Source organism: Balaenoptera acutorostrata, chromosome 3 (genome assembly GCF_949987535.1).
Source record: "Balaenoptera acutorostrata chromosome 3, mBalAcu1.1, whole genome shotgun sequence".
NCBI lineage: Eukaryota > Metazoa > Chordata > Mammalia > Artiodactyla > Balaenopteridae > Balaenoptera > Balaenoptera acutorostrata.
The window spans coordinates 141320436-141342815 of NC_080066.1; the positions used below are offsets into that span (position 1 = coordinate 141320436).

General features: G+C 36.9%; 2 protein-coding genes and 1 long non-coding RNA gene across 5 annotated transcripts in view; 2 read left to right on the top strand and 1 right to left on the bottom strand.

Annotated features, from left to right (window-relative positions):
* The window catches only part of HIF1A (hypoxia inducible factor 1 subunit alpha), a 41891-nt gene extending 26925 nt beyond the window's left edge, over window positions 1-14966 (top strand). For both annotated transcript variants that reach the window (XM_007192958.3, XM_007192959.3), the window contains 9 exons: window positions 3701-3807; window positions 4951-5098; window positions 6875-7095; window positions 7715-8001; window positions 9463-9585; window positions 9698-10122; window positions 12358-12466; window positions 13027-13153; window positions 13642-14966. In XM_007192958.3, coding sequence (XP_007193020.1) covers window positions 3701-3807; window positions 4951-5098; window positions 6875-7095; window positions 7715-8001; window positions 9463-9585; window positions 9698-10122; window positions 12358-12466; window positions 13027-13153; window positions 13642-13793 — 1699 coding nt within the window. In that variant the 3' untranslated portion in view covers window positions 13794-14966. The remainder of the gene's footprint in view (window positions 1-3700; window positions 3808-4950; window positions 5099-6874; window positions 7096-7714; window positions 8002-9462; window positions 9586-9697; window positions 10123-12357; window positions 12467-13026; window positions 13154-13641) is intronic.
* The window catches only part of LOC103007827 (uncharacterized), a 34841-nt gene extending 16672 nt beyond the window's left edge, over window positions 1-18169 (bottom strand). Inside the window, exons 1-2 of the long non-coding RNA XR_452026.2 lie at window positions 17957-18169; window positions 69-164 (exon numbers count right to left, since the gene is read on the bottom strand). This is a non-coding gene — a long non-coding RNA (uncharacterized LOC103007827). The remainder of the gene's footprint in view (window positions 1-68; window positions 165-17956) is intronic.
* Window positions 18170-18203: 34 nt separating this feature from the next.
* The window catches only part of SNAPC1 (small nuclear RNA activating complex polypeptide 1), a 35619-nt gene continuing 31442 nt past the window's right edge, over window positions 18204-22380 (top strand). Inside the window, exon 1 of one of the 2 annotated variants that reach the window (XM_007192961.3) lies at window positions 18204-18471. The gene's annotated coding sequence lies outside the window, so the exon portion shown is untranslated. Of the gene's footprint in view, window positions 18472-18970; window positions 18987-22380 lie in introns of those variants that run through there. The other variant, XM_057542133.1, reaches the window with a different exon arrangement.

Sequence of the window (22380 nt, forward strand, 5' to 3'; positions counted from 1 at the left end):
TATCTCCTGATCCATTCCCTCCTTCCACTCTTGCTTTCCTGCCATTGAGTTCTTCAGCTTATTATTACCTTTGGCTTGAACTGTTGCCATAGTCTTCTAACTGCATCTCTGTCAACAGATTTGTGCCCTTTTAATCTCATCCAGGTTTCCAAGAAGTGGACTTCCTAATGTGAAAATCATATCATGTCATGTGAAAATGCCTCAGTTGCTTCCCTTCATCTTCACACACAAAAAAACTTTTGTTTATAAAAAATACTATAAGAGCAGGAGATTTTTATTTATCAAAAGAAGACATACATTTTGAAAAGCTGAAAGAAAAACAGACCTATGCAATAAATCTAAACTTCTTAGCATGGCAAGCAAAAATATTCATGATCTGGCCCCTGCTGACTTCTCCAAATTAATCAGGAGGAGGGGAAGACCCCTTCTGATGTGGCCCCCAACACCCCACAGCCAGAGAACTCCACATGCTGTTTTTATTGTCTTAGTGCAATGATGGTTTCCTCAACTCCAAACACGTACTTAGCTTCCAAGAGCCACCTACTGCATCTACTTGTATAGCTTTCCTTGTTTCTTTAAAATACTACCGTTCCTTGTACATATTCTGTCATAGCCTTTTTTCAGCTTTTGTAATTATTTGCTTCGTTGTCCCACTTTTTACTATAAGACTGTGTAACACAGTGGCTGAAGGCATAGGTTCTGTACCCAGACTACTAAATCCGGACTTTGTTGCCTATATCCAGATGACCTTAGACACATTACTACTTTTCTTTGAGCATCGGTTTGTTTAGAGTATAATACATGTATCTGTATTATCTTCAACTTGAACATTATGTGAGAAAACCGATTTGAAGCCCTTAGCTCTAACATGAAGTGGAAAAGAAGCCCCAGCCCTACTGGACAAGAAAATGTGGCAGAGCACTGGCTTTGGAATCACATAATTCTTGATTCAGTCCTGGCTTGCAGTCTTGGTACTTATAGTGTGGCCTGGGTGTTAGAACTTAACTGTTCTAAATCTCGTGTTCCTTATCTGTTAAATAAGGGTCATGCTTCAAAAGGCTGTTGTAAGGAGTTTGTTCAGTGCCTAGTACGCATAGTGACCGCTTCACCACTGGGGTTAGCTTTAAGAAAAATGAAGACAAAAGAGCTAAGAAGTATTTTATGGTGTTTACTGCCTGTATTTATGTCAATGTATGATAGAACAGAGATGGCCCATCGTTTTTTTAGGAATTATTTTTTATTTTTTGAACTCAGTATGAAGTATAGGGGTGGGCTGGGGAGAAAGAAAAGTGATGGAGCTACAATGAGAAGACAAGAAAGGGAGTGACATTCCCCTTCTGGTTATATTAGAAAATTAGCAAAATGGTCGTGACAGGGCGGGTAAAGGCAGCCTGCTTAGAGACCAACCAAGTAAGGTTTTGAGTCTGACCAGGAGATTGTTGTTTTATGGTTAGAGCTCTTTCTAGGAACTTCTCACAGCTATAACCCCTAAGAACCAAGATATAGAAAAAATTTTACTCAATTTTGAGAAAATCTAACATACCAAACTTCTTATATCCAAAATGTCCCACAAATGGCTATTATTTATTATACTAATTTCCACTTATAATCATTCAAACATTTGAGCATCTACTATGTTTGTGGCACGACAACTGGCACTAAAGTAGAAATGAAGTTTAATTCCCGCCCCATGATATTTAGAACGAATGAATCCTGTACTGCATAGTTGCTTTAGATTACAGGTTTCCTAGTCCATTAAAAACACTTCTTGATTAAACTTTCTGGATCACTCCTCCCCTTTTTGGTACAAAAAGCTATGTAATTCTCTAACGTTAAATTATCTTGACCTTTCTCCCTCAAATATGAATACAATTGACCTTCTAGGAAAATAATGCTGTTTATATTTTGATGTTTATATTTTAGTGATAGACGTACCTCAGCTCAGATTGAGAAGCACTGATTGACATCTGATTAAATCAGAGCTCCTTAACGTGATACACAAAAGCTCTCGTTAATCTGATCCTCCTGCCTACCTCTCCAGCCTCACCTCCCCACTTGCCCCTGCGAACCATATCAGAGTCTTTATTGCCTGTACAGTGTCGACCATTTTCTCATCTCTGGCTTTGCTTGTAGTGTACCTTCTTCCCGAAATGGTTTTGCTCTCTCTTTGACTCTCTTTTATACTCAACTCATAAGTCTCCTATAAGAAGCTGTCCCTCACCCCCACCGTTCCTTATCATGGATAGGGCTGGTTCCTCTGATTCCTGCAAGATTCCTATCACTGCACTTGCCACATAATTTCATAAGTACTGTGGTAAGTGCACCAGAAAATTCACCATGCTTTGAGTTTCGCCTTTGCATTTTCACATCTAGAACAACGCCAGGCACATATGGGAATATAAAGGTTTAAATAATGAAAAAAATTTAATTCCATGAGAGTTTTATTCAAACATATAACCTATATGAGACCAATTAAAATCATTTTTAAAGCATAATTTAAAGAAATAGGATTTTTTTTTTTTTAACAGTAGTTTCCTTTGTAATGCTGCCACCTAGTGTAGATGTGTTTAGAGATATCCCTTAGTAAAGAATTCTGGATTTTGGCTTAGTTTCGTTTAGTTTTTGTTTTTATACAAATCAGCTATTTATCTGTTTATTTATTTTGGAATAAACTATGGCAGATCTTGCCTTAAGGTGTGACAACACAAAGAGTATTACTTTTATACATTTTTTAGGAGAAGGATATCTCCCCTGTGTGGTTTCTGGAGTTAGCTGGATTTTTGGATACAGTGCATTATATAACTTTTGCTTGTGCCTCAGTTAGAAAGTCCTTTGAATTCTAAAGTCTGAGAAATCCAAGAACTTAACTCATGTTTTGCTGCCAGAAAAGGAGAGAATATTTCTGTTTAGCATGGTGCTAAGAAGACAGCTTTCTCTTTCTCATGAAATGGGCTCCATTTCAGACTGTGGTTAGAGAAAGTCATAAGATCTAGTCTCTGTTCTAAAGGAACTGCCAGGGAACCAGAATGGGTAAATGGATTATTTTCCAATTCATTTTCAGTTTGATATCACTGCTTCATCTGAAATGAATTCCTATAATTTTACGTAATTTCAAAAACTAAGTACAAGAGTATCTCCCCAAACCAACATAATATGAATTTATTTAGTTCCTATATTAAAATTTTATAGTAGGTATTGAACCCCCAAAGTGTGAAGCCTTGCCTAGAGGAACTGTTATAAAAAGAATCTGATTTTGTATACACACACACAAAAAGAATCTGGTTTTATGGTAGAATAATGTTATGGGTTTAGTCTATAATTTAAATTAAATGTCATTAACTACTTTTAAAGCTTTTATCATTTAATTTAGCAGTCCTTCATATCTATCTATTACATTAACTGTCTTATTATCAAAAGTGTGTACAATAAAATATGATAAAAATAGGTAACAAGGAGATAAATGGGTTAAATAGCAGGATGAACCCTTAGGGCTTAAAGAAATGCATGGTGCTGCATTTAGTAACTGTAGAGTTACTAAAGGTGAGATATAAGTTTATCTAAACAAAGAAGAATGCTCTTTGTTTTTGAAAATTCAATTGTCCATAAGATTAAGGCATATCAGTTACTCTGGAGAAGCAAAATGTTCTTCATTAGTTAGTTTCTGTCATTTTTATTCTTACTTACATTTTTTATTTAACAGAATTACAGAGTTGATGGGATACGAGCCAGAAGAACTTTTGGGCCGCTCAATTTATGAATATTATCATGCTTTGGACTCTGATCATCTGACCAAAACTCATCATGATAGTAAGTATAGATATTCTAATTATTTAACTCTTGCAATTTCTACTGTTTGGTTATATATCTAACTTTTTGGTTAAAATTAACCAGTCTTCCTAGACCACACATTTTAATAAACCTCTTCATAAGTGATCTGGGTCATTAAATCTTTGTTTTGTATTTATTATAACCAATACCAGTTAAAGCAGAATCATTTAATGATATATAAAACTACCCTGGCATTTTACAAAAACTAAAAAATATGTATCATAGAATATAGCATCATTTTCAGAATTCATACCTAAGTATTCAGAACAGTTAGCACAAAGAATGCACTGAGAAAATAACTGTTCAGTGAATCAATGAATGCGAATATGATCAACACCATGCACTAGTTAGTGGAAACAGGTACACTTGACGTAAGACATAATGCTCAGTTTTACTCATATGAGTGTTATTTGAGGATCCCATGATAAGTAAAACTTTGGAATTTCTCACTTGCCTGTTTAATCTGTACCTAAACATGACTTCCCAGTGTGATTGGGCAATGCCTGAATGTCACTGAGTTAGCATGATTAGCCTTGAACTGCAAAATGGGTAAGTCCACAGTCAGGGTCCCAATACTCATGATGATATCATCATTACTATTTATCTAGTACTTTCTCCCAAATCAATAATTAAGATTGCCTAAATTGCCAGAAGACTTCAGCATGATATCAACTGAGATTCAAATATGCTAGCACATCTATTTGAAGCATCTTTGGTTCTCTGGAAACTACAGCAGGAATTTAAGGAAATGATAGCAGTGCCACTTTGTTGAATGTTCTCTGTGGAGTCAGGGTTATTCATTCTGTTTTCTGATACTTTCAACATGTAAGTAGTTAAAGGAATTTTAGTCACTGCTGTCCCTCATTCCTGGCTTTCATCTTATTTAAAGTGAAGGTTGGCAGGAAAGGAGTTTATTTGGGGGATTAGAAGAATGAAATAGGTACATTTTCAGCTATCCTGGGGTGTTTTCTCTGTCTCTCAATTTAAACAGTTAAAACTGATTCTATTAAAATAAACATTTCTCCTTTTTTCTAAAACAATGATCAACATTCAGTATCTATTCATTCGATTAAAAATTCAAAGTTATTTTCTCTACATCACTCTTTTCTTTTTCACTCCTAGTGTTTACTAAAGGACAAGTCACCACAGGACAGTACAGGATGCTTGCCAAAAGAGGTGGCTATGTCTGGGTTGAAACTCAAGCAACTGTCATATATAACACTAAGAACTCTCAACCACAGTGCATTGTATGTGTAAATTATGTTGTGAGGTAAGCTTGGAAAATAAATATTTGGGGGGAGCAAGTAGTAAGTCTTTGAATACTCTCTTTTCTTTTATAGAAAGATTATAAATGTTCACTGAATTTTATTTTATTTTCACGTTTCTACCTAATTATGGTTTTCAGTACTCTGACCTGAGTTTCTAGGCCAGCTATTTTAGTGATTCCACTAATTACCATCAGTAGCTATTCATCCCCATCCTTTTTATTCCCATTTTTTAAAAGACCTTGAAAAAAATACCAGATCTCCTATGGATTAGTTTGTTCTAGTCATACAGCTAGCTATCAGCATAAACTATCTCAAGGCAGCTATGTTATTTTTATAAGAAGAATTCTGGCCCTGGATAGTTAGGTTTGTATCATACCTCTGTCCCTCATTAGCTCCATGACTTGGGGAAGTCTCCTCATTTCTCTGAATTTCATCCATTTAGGAATACTTGCCTCAAAAGGTTAAAATGAGGATTAAGTGAAATTCTATGTGAAATTACTGTAAAAGGCTGTATGTGTGACACATGGCTCGTGTGTATTCATGAACTCTTCTCTTAGTTGATTGGCTTGTGAATATTATGGATATCATAAACTAATCTTTCATTTGATCTATTTCAGTAAGCAAATGCCCACTTCTAGTCCATCTTCTACATTACCACCAGGCTGAGTTTTCTTGCATGGATATCTGATCATCTCATTTTCCTTAGAGTTGTTTTAAAGATCCCTTTATCACCCCCAAGATAAACCCTTGCCTACTTGCGTAGCATCATTTGTTATTATTTTCTGTACTCCCATGCTTTTGTAGATTTAGCCTTCTTTCTAAAATCTGTGGCCACCTCTCTTAGGAAGACTTTCATCATTTGGTTTTTATTTTTGCCACTTCTGACACCATCCTTTAATGTTTTAAAATTAGGCAAAAGAGTTCTTTTGTGACCTTCCCGTTATATAAGAATCGCCCACTTGGAATGTCCTTCTTTTCCCCTATCCCAGTCTGCCTAACAAATCCTACTTGAGTCCAGGTTTCAGCTTACTGGCCTCTGTGACACAAACCTTCTCCATTTTAGCAACTGTCACTTTGTATTTCAGTTGTTTGCACACATACTTTCACAATGGGTTTTAAACTTCCTGAGGGCAAGGGTTAGACATTTTAAACTTTGTATTCTCAGTTCATTTCACATAGTAAACACTTAATGTTTGTTGATTAAAGGAGCAATAAAATTAAGCCAAACATGAAGATGGAGCTGCTGTTCATCATCTCTCTTCAACTCTATCCTGTAGGTGGTATCACCAGATCATTTTCTTACCACCAAGGAACAAACAGTGCCCCTCTTAGAAGGACCTTCGTCATTTATATATCTTTATATTCTAGGGCCATCCTTAGGTCATGTTTCATATATGAATGTCAAAGAGTTCTGTGCCAATATCCTTACATGTGGGCACAAAAGATCTGTTTATTGTCCTACATGTACTTGACTGTTACATTTCTTTGTCACCACCAGTCTTCTCAAAGGAATAGCTGAAGTTTCTGAATTGAAATTAGTCAAATACTTGAATTATCTTGTATTGTGAATTTTAATAGGTCTTTATTTCATATTGGTATTTTAAACCCTGAATATGACCAGGTAGGCATGAGAGATGTTTTAGGGCATCTTAAAATGTTCCTTTCCATAAAACAGAATTTTGAATTTTTTTAAGAGACAAGGCCATTTCAGAGTCCTTCTCCCCCCCACATTGTGTCAAGTGCTCATTTAAGAATTACTAATCTCTCTTTTTTGACAGTGGTATTATTCAGCACGACTTGATTTTCTCCCTTCAACAAACAGAATGTGTCCTCAAACCAGTTGAATCTTCAGACATGAAAATGACTCAGCTATTCACCAAAGTTGAATCAGAAGATACAAGTAGTCTCTTTGATAAACTTAAGAAGGAACCTGATGCTTTAACTTTGCTGGCCCCAGCTGCTGGAGACACAATCATATCTTTAGATTTTGGCAGCAATGGTGGGTCTTTAGTTATTTTGTTAATTGCCTAAACTATGTTAATTGCCTAAACTTTAACATTTTTTGTTGGTAATCATTTGGACATTGTGGTCTTTGCCCCTGTAATTTCTCAGCATTCCTGCTTTTGCACATTGTTGGAAATTGTGCTTCAAAGTGTTTTTAAGGTATTTCTTCTTCCCACTTTTAATTGTTCACTTTTAATAAGCTCTGCTATTTCTACAGCCTACTGTCATATTTTTTCACAAGTTAGCAGTTATACTGCAGTAGGCATAAGTTGCATTAAAGGATAAATAAGTAGTCATACCAGAATATCAAACATTGAAAAAGAAAACTGTAATTTCAAACTAGGTTAAATTTTAATGAATAAAAGGTATGAAAACGTTGGAATTGAAGGGGTTTTTATGCTATATAGATTATAGAAGTTGTCAGTAGTGGATTGGAAAGATAACTCAGACTTATGGTTATACCATAATATCTGCAGACTTTCGGATTAAGTAAAATTTGGTAACATTTTTGTTACTTGAGTGAACTAGATAAACCTTTTGTAAAAGGGGGCATACATTTCTGTATATGTTGAAATCTAGATAGTCTTTAAATTGACTAATTTTTTCCCCTACAGACACAGAAACTGATGACCAACAACTTGAGGAAGTTCCATTGTATAATGATGTAATGCTCCCCTCATCCAATGAGAAATTACAGAATATAAATTTGGCAATGTCTCCATTACCTGCCTCTGAAACTCCAAAGCCACTTAGAAGTAGTGCTGACCCTGCACTCAATCAGGAAGTTGCATTAAAGTTAGAACCAAATCCAGAGTCACTGGAACTTTCTTTCACCATGCCCCAGATTCAAGATCAGCCAGCTAGTCCTTCTGATGGAAGCACCAGACAAAGTTCACCTGAGGTAGGTGTCATGATATAACAAGAAAAGGATAACTTACAGATTTTAATGTTTAGGGATATATTTGTAAATTTGAACCACATGTCATAGTTTTGTTTCTATGAATTTTAGCACTTTTAAAATTACTACAAAAGCTATGCCTGACTTAGACCTCAGTCCATGTTTTAGGCTCAGAGACAGTCAGGAACATGGGAATGAGTTGCCTTAACATAAGGCAAAAGGTAAAACATATGTTGCTCCTCTGTGTATTTATATCAGTAGGACAAAAAAAGTCTTGAACTTAGACATCCACAGAGAACAATACTGTGTGCCTATGATTGATCTAAGCCCATTCATATTACCCTTTGAGTTGGAGAATTATCCAGTGGCAAAGGGCTTATTATTAGCAAGGCTTAAAAGGGAAAGGACTCTAAGCTCTTTGCCCAATTTAGTACAATTTCCATCACTATTTTGACATTCTGGATAAGAGTAACATGAAAATACCAAGTCTTACCCAGAAAAAATACTTAGTAACTTTTTAATTCAAGTTCTGTCTTGATATTAGTTTTCCTATAAACAGAATAAAAATAGTCTTTAAGGGCTAGGCTGGGCCAAGACTGAAGGTATCATATAGGGCTCTATTTCTCAATGTAGAATGATTTGATTTCAGAGCTTCCTATGTCTAAAAACATGCTCATGAGTATGGCAGCTCAGATTTGAATATTACGACTTGATAAATGAGGCTCAAATAAGCCTAAAAAAGTGGTATATTATTTTACATTAAATATTTACTGACTCAAACTGGCAAGCTAAAAGTAGGAGATTTGACATCTCATAGGCTTCTAGAGAATATATCCTATTCTCTGGTTGCTCAGTTTGCCTAGCACAAAAATGTTCGAGTCATTTTGTTTTTAATCCATAAAAAGTAAATCTAACAAAAATGTTAAGATGAGGGAAGCAAAAGTTTATGCTTAGAATACATAGCTATATTTTGGTTAGAATTCTTGCTGAAAACTAAACTAGTACTGCATTCATTAAGGTGAATACAAGTAAAGAACTTAAGTCTCCAGCCCTATCCTCGCCTGCCCCCCAGAGTAGCTGTGAGATTTTTAGGTAGATCACCACAGCAGTATGGCCTCTCAGTACACAGCTAGATTCCAGTGAGTATATCATCTGGTTATTGGCCAGTTAGGTACCATATGGGAGTTGAATTATTAGGTGAGTTTTATTCTTTAGAATAAGCGGATAAATGCATCTTTTAATCTTATAAATGCTGTTATATTACATACAGTTAGAAATGGATGTATTGACAGAATTGTAAGTGTAAGCTCAAAAATCTCATTTCTCACTAGTTAGATAAAATTTGATAGAAGAGACAGACTTTGTTGTGTATTCTCTGAAGTTAGGTTTGCACATTCTAACAACTGGCAAAACATTTATGTAAGCTTCTTCAGGGAAAAGTAAATATATTAATTCTTTTTACAGCCTAACAGTCCCAGTGAATATTGTTTTGATGTGGATAGTGATATGGTCAATGAATTCAAGTTGGAATTGGTAGAGAAACTTTTTGCTGAAGACACGGAAGCAAAGAATCCATTTTCCACTCAGGTATATGAACTTGTTTATTATATATATTATTCAAAACTGGCTTTGGGTTTAACTTGTTTTTCTTTTATATGGTGTGGCCATTATAAAAACTCATGTATTTGTTGTTTTAAAGGACACTGATTTAGACTTGGAGATGTTAGCTCCTTATATCCCAATGGATGATGACTTCCAGTTACGTTCCTTCGACCAGTTGTCACCATTGGAAAGCAGTTCTACTACTCCTCAAAGTGCGAGCACAATTACAGTATTCCAGCCGACTCAAATGCAGGAACCTCCTATAACCACCAACACTACCACAGCCACCACTGATGAATTAAAAACAGTGACAAAAGATGGTATGGAAGACATTAAAATATTGATTGCCTTTCCATCTCCTCCCCACGTACCTAAAGAAACTACTTGTGCCACAACATCACCATATAGTGACACTGGAAGTCGGACAGCCTCACCAAACAGAGCAGGAAAAGGAGTCATAGAACAGACAGAAAAATCTCATCCAAGAAGCCCTAATGTGTTATCTGTCGCTTTGAGTCAAAGGTATTTATATGTAACATTAAAGTTATAGTTTGTTATTTTTGAGGAAATATGTATGATGGTAAATTATTTCTAAATGTAGCAAACCTTCTGATATATATGCTTTAAGGAACATAAAATTGACGTACAAATTCTGAACTTAAAACAAGCACTCAAAAAACCATTTCTAAATTAGCTTGTGTATTACTTTATAGTCATATCACTTATCTAAATGTAGGAGTAGAAGGGTCTTCTAATACCTCTAAAACTAAAATCCAGCCAGTAAGTTCTGTAAATGTACAAAAATTGGCCCAGTTTCTTGTAATTGCTTAAATCAGACTCGTTAACTATCCTTACTTGCCTCCATAGCTTGGAGCTCTTTTTAAGCTTACCTGAAAAAAAGCCTTTCCAACTTAAGGGTATTTCCAGTTCTCCAATCCAAATTGAACTTGATGGTCTTCAGTCCTCAGTATTCAATATAGATATTTATAAGCATTTAAAATAAATTTATGTATAGTTATAATTGCTTTTATTTTTCCTTTTTATTTATAGAACACTAGCTATATCATAGGTTAAATAGGTTTTTAAAAGCTATAACAGGAATCTAAGCATGTGTCATGGCATTGCTTCTATGGAGCTAGTTTGAGCAAACATATGGACACTATCCAAATTTTAAGTTATAATTTTTGTGTATAATTTGTAATAGGATTTGACACATTTAAAATTTGAGGCTGTAGTCAGAGGAGACAAGTCAGTGGAGCAGTGTGTGGAGGAGAGGAATGATTCCTCTACAGTGCCTAGACTGAGTCAGATAGCAATAGCAATAGGAAAAAGCACTGCCATAGCCAGAGCTCATGGCTTTTTTCTCCTGCCCTGCATTTGACCTAGAATGCTAGGAGAGGCCTTTTCCCAGAGCTAGGAAAAGATCTTAGGGCTTTAGATGAACAAGTATTTAACATTACTGTTTTACTATTATCACCAACTGACTTTAGAGCTCCTCTGAGCAGTGACAGTGCCTCGTACATTTCTGTGTTACTAATGCTTAACTCAGTACCTAACATGTAGCACTTCCTTCAATAAATGGTTATTGGATGGAGAGAAGAATGAACATAGCAATAGAATTGGCAGTGATCTGTAATTTTCAGTTACAGCTACAGAGAACCATGGGATATTTGGTTTTCTGAATAACTATGTACTTGTCAAAACCAAAGTCCAACAAACATCTAGTCACTTTAGCAATTTTTTTTACATTAGTTCCAATATAGTATGCACTAAACACTTTATGAACTTAACCTTTCAGAACTATATGGAGGCTTTTTCTTTACTACCTCTCTAGGTAATTTGCAAAATCAAAGTGCTACAGTAAACCAGACAATTTGCAGCTTTTAGAGCAAAGATTAAAAATAAACCATTAAAATACTACTACTAAGATGATATTTACATGATAGACTGAGTTACACTTAATAAAGATAACATTTATATAAAAATTTTAAAATCTGCCTGTCTATATATTGACGGTTTCATAGAATTTTTTAAAAATACAAGACTGCATGTAGGAGAGCCGTTAGAGTAGTACATCTCTTACCCATATGCCATTCTCAACTAGATGGGACAGCAAGGAGCTATTGTGATTATGTTGGGGGTGGGTGGGCGGTTCTTGAAAAGGCGAAACAGATATAACAAAATCGATGTACTGAGGGCAAAATGGCTTAGTGGGAGGATCACTGGGAAGGAGACTGGGTATCAGGAGACCTGCAGTGTACTTCCATATCTGCAACTAATTAGCAACAGAGCAAGTTACCTAACAGGCCTCAGGTTTCTCATTTATAGAATGTGTATTATATTACCTGTATTATCTTGGGGATTGGAGTGAAGCTACAGTGAACTAATGAACATGCAATGTTTTATAAACTGAAAGCGTAAAAGAAATGTGAAATTAATCTTTTATTACAGTAGTCCCAAGAATATCTGTGTATTAGGTGGGATGAAAGGCCAATATTTAACTCTTTGACGTCAATTTAGTTCTGTTCAGTTCTATTTTCTAAATAGGGAAATGCATATTTTAGGAAATTTTGTTTTAAAAAATGAACTTCGGCTTTCAAGGTAATAAACTTTAGTAATCAGGACGGTTCTCTTATGTATAACATTATATTCCTTAATGTTGGAAAATAGGCATTATATATTTCATTTTTAAAAAGCTAACTGGATATTTTTTAAATAAATAAAACAACCATATTTTTATTAAAAAATATTTTTCAGAACTACTGTTCCTGAGGAAGAACTAAGTCCAAAGATACTAGCTTTGCAGAATGCTCAGAGAAAGCGGAAAATAGAACATGATGGTTCACTTTTTCAAGCAGTAGGAATTGTAAGTGTGACAGTATGTTTGCTTTTCTATTCTACTTAATATGCTATTTCTAAGTTAGATATATAGGTAACTCCTTGTATCTCCCAAATACTAATGTTACATTTTCAGAAGTTATACATTGTTTTTTTTCACTTGTACACACTCTTTCTTAGAAATACAAACATTTAATGAATCCAGTCTTGGTGTAAAAATTCCAAACACTAGAGATGTATTTTGAGTAAGTATAGTTCTCCCCTCATTCCACACCCAGTATCACCACCAAGTCTCTTTCTCTTCCCTTTAGGTTACTTTCCCTTCTTACCCACAGAACAGTCAGTGCTGGTATAATCCATACTGATATTTTCAGACCAAATTAACTGGAAAGCATTTACACACGTAGCTGTCATAATGAGCGGCAAATGAATTCACTATAGTAGTATGAAGAAAAAGAATTTAAAATAACTTAGGGCAGTATTTAAGAATCTTGCCCACATATTGTTAGCAAACTTACACTGATTTCAAAGTTTTTGACTTAAAAAAAATTCAACATAGTAAAATTGAAATAACTTTACTGTTTTTAGGGAACATTATTACAGCAACCAGATGATCGTGCAACTACTACATCACTTTCTTGGAAACGCGTAAAAGGATGCAAATCTAGTGAACAGAATGGAATGGAGCAAAAGACAATTATTTTAATACCCTCTGGTTAGTTTATTCTTTCTGCCCTTGAACATCACAAAGAGAATTAAAATATATGAAACTTTTATTTAGGAGCTGTACTCCAAGTGAGACTGATTTTCACTCCTTAGCAGGATTAAAAAGTAAGGTTGCATTTTATTTGATCAGTAATAGCTATTTCAAGATGGAACTATGAATTTTTAGTAATTACCTTTGATCTGTGTCTGTGTGCTATCAATATTGAATAGAAGCTGAAACTTGCACATTTTAATGCCTTTTTCTAAATTGGTTTATCACGCCTTTGTGCCTTCAAGGTATCCTTTAAACATTTGTGACATAGCACCAGTAACACTTTTTTGCACTTTCTTGTTTACATGATTGTGGTTTTGCCTAATAGACTAAAACCCTTCTAGCGCTTATTTGCCTTATTTTCCCCAATACCTAGTGCATAGTGGCTGTTTAATAATATTCATGGATTAGATGAATAAATACTTAAGTGTCTCTCTGTTTTTCAGATTTAGCGTGTAGACTGCTGGGGCAATCAATGGATGAGAGTGGATTACCACAGCTGACCAGTTATGATTGTGAAGTTAATGCTCCTGTACAAGGCAGCAGAAACCTACTGCAGGGTGAAGAATTACTCAGAGCTTTGGATCAAGTTAACTGAGCTTTTTCATAATCTCATTCCTTTTTTTGGACACTGGTGGCTCATTACCTAAAGCAGTCTATTTATATTTTCTATATCTAATTTTAGAAGCCTGGCTACAAATACTGCACAAACTTGGTTAGTTCAATTTTGATCCCCTTTCTACTTAATTTACATTAATGCTCTTTTTTAGTATGTTCCTTAATGCCAGATCACACACAGCACATTTTCACAGTTCTTTGGTATTTAAACCATTGCATTGCAGTAGCATCATTTTTAAAATGCACCTTTTTATTTATTTATTTTGGGCTAGGGAGTTTGTCCCTTATCGAATTATTTTTAATAAGATGCCAATGTAATTTTTTTTTAAGAAGGCAAGTAACCTTACATCATGATGAGTTTGAAAAATTTTTACTCAGTTTTTTCACATTTTACATAAACAGTAATGATTTGCCAGCAGTACATGGTAGCCACAATTGCACAATATATTTTCTTAAAAAAATACCAGCAGTTACTCATGCAATATATTCTGCATTTATAAAACTAGTTTTTAAGAAGAAATTTTTTTTGGCCTATGAAATTATTAAACCTGGAACATGACATTGTTAATCATATAATAATGATTCTTAAATGCTTGTATGGTTTATTATTTAAATGGGTAAAGCCATTTACATGATATAGAAAGATATGCATATATCTGGAAGGTATGTGGCATTTATTTGGATAAAATTCTCAATTCAGAGAAATGATCTGATGTTTCTGTAGTCACTTTGCCAGCTCAAAAGAAAACAATACCCTATCTGTAGTTGTGGAAGTTTATGCTAATATTGTGTAATTGATATTAAACCTAAATGTTCTGCCCACCCTGTTGGTATAAAGGTATTTTGAGCAGATTGTGAACAAGAAAAAAATCATGCTTTGTTAGCAAAATTGCCTAGTATGTTAATTTGCTCAAAATTTGATGTTTGGTTTTATGCACTTTGTCGCTATTAACATCATTCTGTTTTCATATAGATTTCAATAATTGAGTAATTTTAGAAAAGCATTATTTTAGAAATATATAGTTGTCACAGTAAACATCTTGTTTTTCTATGTGCATTGTACAAATTTTTCATTCCTTTTGCTCTTTGTGGTTGGATCTAACACTAACTGTATTGTTTTGTTACATCAAATAAACATCTTCTGTGGACCAGGCCCCCTTTGATCAGCTTTTATGTTAAAATAATATTTGCTTTAACACCTCCAACTCATAATATTGTTTACCAACAGTTTAAGCATTTTATGAATATTACATTACTCTTGTTTATTTCTACATTTATCTTATTGCCATCACCTTAAGTTATACTGTCCCTAAATGTAATGTTAAATAATAACAAACCATAACGTTCCACTGTAAAAAGTATGCTTTTAGAAAAGAAACTTGTCATTTATGAACCTTTAATTTATTAAAGTAAAAGAAAATTTTAATGTTCTAATATGAATGGGATGAATGAAGCAAATCCTGAACATTATAGTTACATAATGTTGTAAGGGCTAGAAAGTTCCTCTAAAGCAGTGGTCCCCAACCTTTTTGGCACCAGGGAACGGTTTCGTGGAAGACAGTTATTCCACGGATGGGGGGTGGGGGATGGTTTTGGATGATTCAAGCACATTACATTTATTGTGCCCTTTATTTCTATTATTATTAAATTGTAATATATAATGAAATAATTATGCAACTCACCATAATGCTGACAGGAGGAGGAGCTCAGGCGGTAATGCGAGTGATGGGGAGCAGCTGTAAATACAGATGAAGCTTTGCTCGCTCACCTGCCGCTCACCTCCTGTTGTGGGCCCAGTTCCTAACAGGCCACGGACTGGTACCGGTTTGTGGCCCGGGGGTTGGGGACCCCTGCTCTAAAGATTTCCAATCTATTGTCACTCACAGATGAAGAAATTTAGACCTCAAATGATAAAGGATTTGTCCAAGCCTTAAAGGTAATAAATGGCAGACCAAAGATTTAAACTTAGGTCTTCTGACTCTAATATGAAACTAGAAAAACGTTGCTTTGTTTTTGTCTTAATGATACTGTATATTTTAAATTTTTTAAATAGCTTTATTTTTTTTCCTATATTTTTAAAATGAAATAGCATTATTTCTTTTATGATTGTAAAAGTAATACATTCCCACTTAAAATTTAAAAAATCAGACAGCACATAAAGATATAATAAGAAACAGTGAATCCCTGCTCCTAGAAGTAACAGCAAATTATTTTTATGGACATATTACATAGGCAGTGCCAGAGCCTTAGGCCCTGTATCCTGAGGTTACAGGAACAAAATATCCTGGACAAAATAAGCCACAGATCTTAGGAGGCTGTTTTTATCTTAGAATGAAGAAAATCTGATTACAATTACATGAAAATATGGGAACAAAAGTTTACAATATTAAGACTCAATCTGAGTTTTTAGGGGGGCATATGCATATTTCACTGCAAATACTATGATCCAAAGTGCTTCTGCATTTAATTACAGATAGTACTAGAGGTGGTATTTTAGAATAAAGTAGTTGCTTAATATTCCCGGGTTGAAATTTAAAATTCTGCTCATTTTGTTAGCAAATTAACTTAAGCTGAAATCTAGAAGTTTATTGTTTTCAAATATTAGTTAATGGTCAGATCTGTAATGACCAAGAGTAGGAAGATGACTTGTGGAGCAATGATTTAGATGAGAAAGCCACTTTAAAGGATGGTAAAGCTGGGAGAAAACAAGTATCCACCCCTTGGTCATTCAGAAAATAAGCCCCCTGGAGTGCTTGAAGCTGTTTTAAATAGCAGAACCAGCCCTTCCTCCCAGCATTGTGCCAGCCTCTTTGAGACCGTAACAAATGTCTTTATAATGCGTTTAGCCAAGTATAGCTCTACACCAGCAGCTACAGTCCTGTATTGTCTCCCTTCCTGATGAATGCCTATACTTCTTCCTCTGGTCGTGCTGTGAGTGAATGACCACAGTATTATTTTCACATCTGAAAAAAGTATGGCAAAGGAGTTTAGTGTATTTTGTTCATTTATTCTAAGCCTCACTATTAACTCTGGAACTGAAAAAGAGTTCCCCAGGGAGCCTACCTCTGCTAGGTACTTTTTTTAGATCAGGAGTTAAAATGAATCTAATGTCTTTAAGTGCTATATGCTAGACTTTGTGCTAAGCATTTTGCATGTTATCTCACAATCTTAAAAAAAAAAAAAAAACTATGAAATAGTACCTGTATCTCATTTTGTAGATGAGAAAACAATCTTGGAGAGATGGCCTATGATTCAGAGTGTCTGAGCTGGTGAGGTGCTAGCCAGTCCAGCAGAACCTTACCCCTTTTCCCATTAACTGTTTAAATGGCAAATAGAAAGCAACGGGGGTGTAGGGAACTGAGGGTGGGTGTCCCTTGACGGTAATGAAATCATAGAGGACACTGAGGGGATGTTGTATGAGAGGAATGGCAAGGCAAATGGAAATGAATAAAAGTGGTGTTCTGGTGCTATTTAGTGGGTTTTGAGTTTGAGCTAGAGATTTCGGTGTCTGGTTATGGAGACATTAACTCAGGTAAATGAGGTGGTATATGAAATGCACGTTGATAAACTATAAAAGGCCAGATGAATATATGGTATGGTTCTGTCAGCGCTGTTTAATAGCATGCTAGACACGTTTATTTTCTTTTAAGTTTGTATTAACCTCACAACTACCATTCTAAAGTTTGATTTCCCCCTACAACCTCTAAAATGCAAAAATGATAAAGTTACTGGCTTTGCAGAAACCTCAACATTCCAAAAGTTCAAATTTCCAATGTAGCAACGTCAAAAACAAGTTGCAAATAATACAAAATCTTTTTTTTTTAAAACGGTGTTTGGTTAAATAAAACCTTTGCAAACACGTTGCTATGTGGAACCAACAAAAATGTAAAAAAAATTTTACTGGGGTGTTAAAATTTTAAGTCTGCCATTAACCACTTTGCTCATATTTCCTCCTTTTAAATAGCGCTGAGCCTGTTGTCCCAGATCATTTTACAGAGAATTAGTTCAATCTGTAGGATGTGAAATGAAATAGTCTCCCTGTAAGACAAAAACTACACCTTACCTCTACCCTCCTATGAACACCTTCCGGAGCTTTGTTGTGTTCACATCTTTCAGAGGTTTGGACATAATTTTTATTCTTACCTGTAGTGGACGGTATTATCCAAGACGCTGCTCAGACACCCGATCTCCTTGTACTATTTAATTTCTTTTATTCCCTTGTCTTGGCTCCATTCCGGCACGGAGAGGGAAGACAGGTGCCTGAGAGCGGCAGTGATCAGACCCTCAGCGGGGAGAACAGCAAGGATGCGGAAGGGACCGGCTCCACTTCTGTCCCTGGCGCCCTGGTGCCTACATGATGACGATGTGAAATGTGAGCCGCCCGGAGAAACCTCTCCAAAACCCGCCCGTCGCGCTGCAGGCCACGCCCCAGTACGTGCTGGGGCTCAGCACCGCAGCCCCGGCCCCGCCCGCGGCCCGGGACTGGGGCCCCGCGCGAGGCGGCAGGAGCGGCGCGTGTGGCTGCTGCGCCGGGCTCCCGCCTACGTGTGGGAGCGCATGTGGAGGCACCGCCCCGCCCGGCCTTAGGATGCGCGCGCGCGCGAGCGGACGGAGGGGACGGAGGGGGCCCGTGGGCCCCGCGCTGCCCTTTGTCTTCTGTGAGTTGCTCGCTTCGGCTGCCAGCCCTTCCTGAAACTTGGCCGTTTTGGATGTTGGAGTTTGGGGGGCGGGGGGATATTTGAGGGAAGGAGAAGTGAAGTGTTGCTGTAGGTAGAGCTGTCTTCCGAACTCCCAAGCAGATGCTTTGGAGTGTTAAGCTGTGCTCTGTAGAACAGAGAAATGCCGAGGGGTCGCCTAACAGATTGCGTAGCTATGCAACAGTTTAGAAAGATTAGTCCTATCTATTAATCTTATCAAAAACAGAGAAGTTGTGTGTTCATTTCAACATATTACCCCTAAGGCACTCAAAGGCTTCGTTTATTTTAAATAAAGCACTTTGAGATATGCTTAAGTAATTAAATGGAAACTTTAGCTGCCCCGGGTGGGTTTTTATTGTTGTTGGTCTGTTTTGTTTTGTTTTGTTTTGTTTTGCTTGTCGTGTTTTTTTAATTTATTGTGTGTCTGCACCCTGAGAATCCTTTGGGAGAAGATAATCTTTTTGGAAAGAAGGGAGGTGAGTTTGTGGAAAACAGAAAAGCTTGGGGCATTAAATTTAATCTCCTGTAATTCGGTTACGATTGCGCAGTTTGTTGTAAAGTACGGAGCCAGGTATTGTTTAGAATAAATAACCTCGCTTTTGTATATACACAGCTGACTACATTTTATATTTTATTTTAAATTGTTTTTTTTCAGGAAAATTCATTGTTCATGTTTTCTCAAATAGAATTTCCTAAAAAGTAGGACATTAAAAATGCTCTTTTAATTTTAACATTTAAAACAAGTAGCCGAGGTGTTCTGAATATTTTTTTCCTGACAAAAACTGAACTGTAGCCTCAGTCACCGTGTTTGTGCTTAATTAGAGAGGTGTCATTTAGGGAGAATACTACAACTCTTTTGATCTTATGGATGCTTAATAAATCATTGTAAACTGGTGATTCTTCACGGAGGAGAGCAGGCCGGGGGATTGGAGGAGTGGGGTTCTTTAATGTTTATCACAAAACCATTTTTTAAAATTGAGAAACATCATATATAGCCTGACAAGTAGGCTAGGACGCTGTTAAGTCAAATATTTTTTAGAGATCTCTGAAATATTAAAACTAAGAAACACTTTTATGTAGAGATCCTTTCCATATATTTCTGGATAATATTACTGACTCTTTAAAACGGCTTTTTTTTTTAAAATTAATTAATTTATTTATTCATGGCTGTGTTGGTCCCCGTCTCTGTGCGAGGGCCCTCTCCAGTTGCGGCAAGCGGGGGCCACTCTTCATCGCGGTGCGCGGGCCTCTCACTATCGCGGCCTCTCTTGTTGCGGAGCACAGGCTCCAGACGCGCAGGCTCAGTAATTGTGGCTCACGGGCCCAGTTGCTCCGTGGCATGTGGGATCTTCCCAGACCAGGGCTCGAACCCGTGTCTCCTGCATTGGCAGGCAGATTCTCAACCACTGCGCCACCAGGGAAGCCCTAAAATGGCTTTTTTTCTTTTTTTTTTTTAATGGTTCCACACACAACTGCTTATGACATAACTCTAATAGGAGTACTGGACAAGCTTTGGGGTAAGCCATTATAAGCTGTTGCCTAATTCTCCAGCCTACTGGTAGAGTATTTAAAGCAAAAACCTAACTGAAGTAAGCTACTAACATCGCAAATTAGAGAGGAGCCAGCACAGCCTGGGTAGGTGCTTTTCCTCTCTGTAGGCAAATTCAACTGCAAGTATTTGCCATCCCTGTGAACTTCACCTTTACTCCTTCTGCTTTCTTACTTCTCTTTCTTTTTTTCAACCTTCTGTGGTCATTTATGCATGTCTTATCTCCCCTACCAAACTCTTAGTTCCTTCAGAGCGAGGTTCCCATCTGATTCATCTTTGATTGTTCCTAAAACCTTGCACTCTGCTTGCACAAGGACAACTCACATGATTGAAGGTAGGAGAGGATCTTGTGTGACAGAGACCAGAGAAGAAATGATCAGAGGAATGGAATGGGGAAAACAAGACCATTTTCTAGCTCTTCCAATTAAATCCATTTATTCAAAGAACAATTACTGAGGGTTGACTGAGTCTAAGATGTTTGTGATGTTTTGAATGTTTGTGGTACCTCAGAATTCATATGTAGAAATCTTACCTCCAAGATGATACAGTATTCGGAAGTGGGGACTTTGGGAGGTAATTAGGTCATGAGGGTGGAGCCTTCATGAATGGGATTTGTGCCCTTGTTGAAGAGGCTCCAGAGAGCTCCATCGCCCCTTTGGCCAAGTGAGTATACAATGAGAAGTTAGGAATCTGCAACCAGAAATAGGTCTCTCACCAGCTAGCACTAACCGTGATAGTATTCTGGTCTTGGACTTCCAGACTCTAGAACCGTGAGGAATAAACTATCCAGTTTATGGTGTTTTGTTTTATCAGCTTGAACAGACTAAGACAGGGTTATTCTGAGACCTGTAGGTGAAAGAAATATTCTAGAATGTGGTGCCTGCTATCAATGGGTTAATTCCCATTCTATGAGGTTCTAACACGTTCAGCTATAATTGGGCAAACACAAGTGAAGTTTGTATTGGTCATTAAAGATGTTGTAAGTCATCATTACCTTACCTAGAGTTATTACCAAGGTAATAACTCATTATCATCATCATTACCTAGAGTTATCTCTAGCTTGATAATCCATGGCCAGGCCAGACTGCTCCCCACAGGCACGTCAAGTTTGGCCTCTCAAAAACTAACTCCTCATATTACTCAGCCATAAAAAGAAACAAAATTGAGTTATTTGTAGTGAGGTGGATGGACCTAGAGTCTGTCATACAGAGTGAAGTAAGTCAGAAAGAGAAAAACAAATACGTATGCTAACACATGTATATGGAATCTAAAAAAAAAAAAAAAAAAGGGTTCTGAAGAACCTAGGGGCAGGACAGGAATAAAGACGCAGATGTAGAGAATGGACTTGACATGGGGAGGGGGAAGGGTAAGCTGGGACGAAGTGAGAGAGTGGCATGGACATATATACGCTACCAAATGTAAAATAGATAGCTAGTGGGAAGCAGCCGCATAGCACAGGGAGATCAGCTCGGTGCTTTGTGACCACTGAGAGGGGTGGGATAGGGAGGGTGGGAGGGAGACGCAAGAGGGAGGAGATGTGCGGATATATGTATATGTATAGCTGATTCACTTTGTTACAAAGCAGAAACTAACAGACAACTGTAAAGCAATTATTCTCCAATAAAGATGTTAAAAAATAAATAAAATGATGAAAAAAAGTAAAATCCTAAAAAAAACAAAAACAAAAACTAAGTCTTCATATGCCCTCCAAATGGCTCTTCCTCCTGCATCACCTGCTCAGTGAATGGCACCACCCAGTCTCCCAAATCAGAGCCCTAGACAAAGCTTGTCACTTTCACCCTTACCCACCACATCCAGTCTGATGCTGCCCTTTTCTTAAATGTTCATTATGGAAACTTTTGAACATGTACCAAAGTAAAGAGAATAGTATAATGATGTCAAAGTGTCTCTGCAGGGCTTCCCTGGTGGCGCAGTGGTTGAGAGTCTGCCTGCCACTGCAGGGGACACGGGTTCGAGCCCTGGTCTGGGAAGATCCCACATGCCGCGGAGCAGCTGGGCCCGTGAGCCACAATTACTGAGCCTGCGCGTCTGGAGCCTGTGCTCCGCAACAAGAGAGGCCGCGATAGTGAGAGGCCCGCGCACCGCGATGAAGAGCGGCCCCCGCTTGCCGCAACTGGAGAAAGCCCTCGCACAGAAACGAAGACCCAACACAGCCATAAATAAATAAATAAACAAATACTTAAAAAAAAAAAAGTGTCTCTGCAGTTTGGGTTCTTGGGGAAGTAGACTCCAAGATGGAGATTGCAGGACGTTTATCAGGGAGTGTTTTAAGGAAAAACACGCGGACAGGAAAAAAGAGA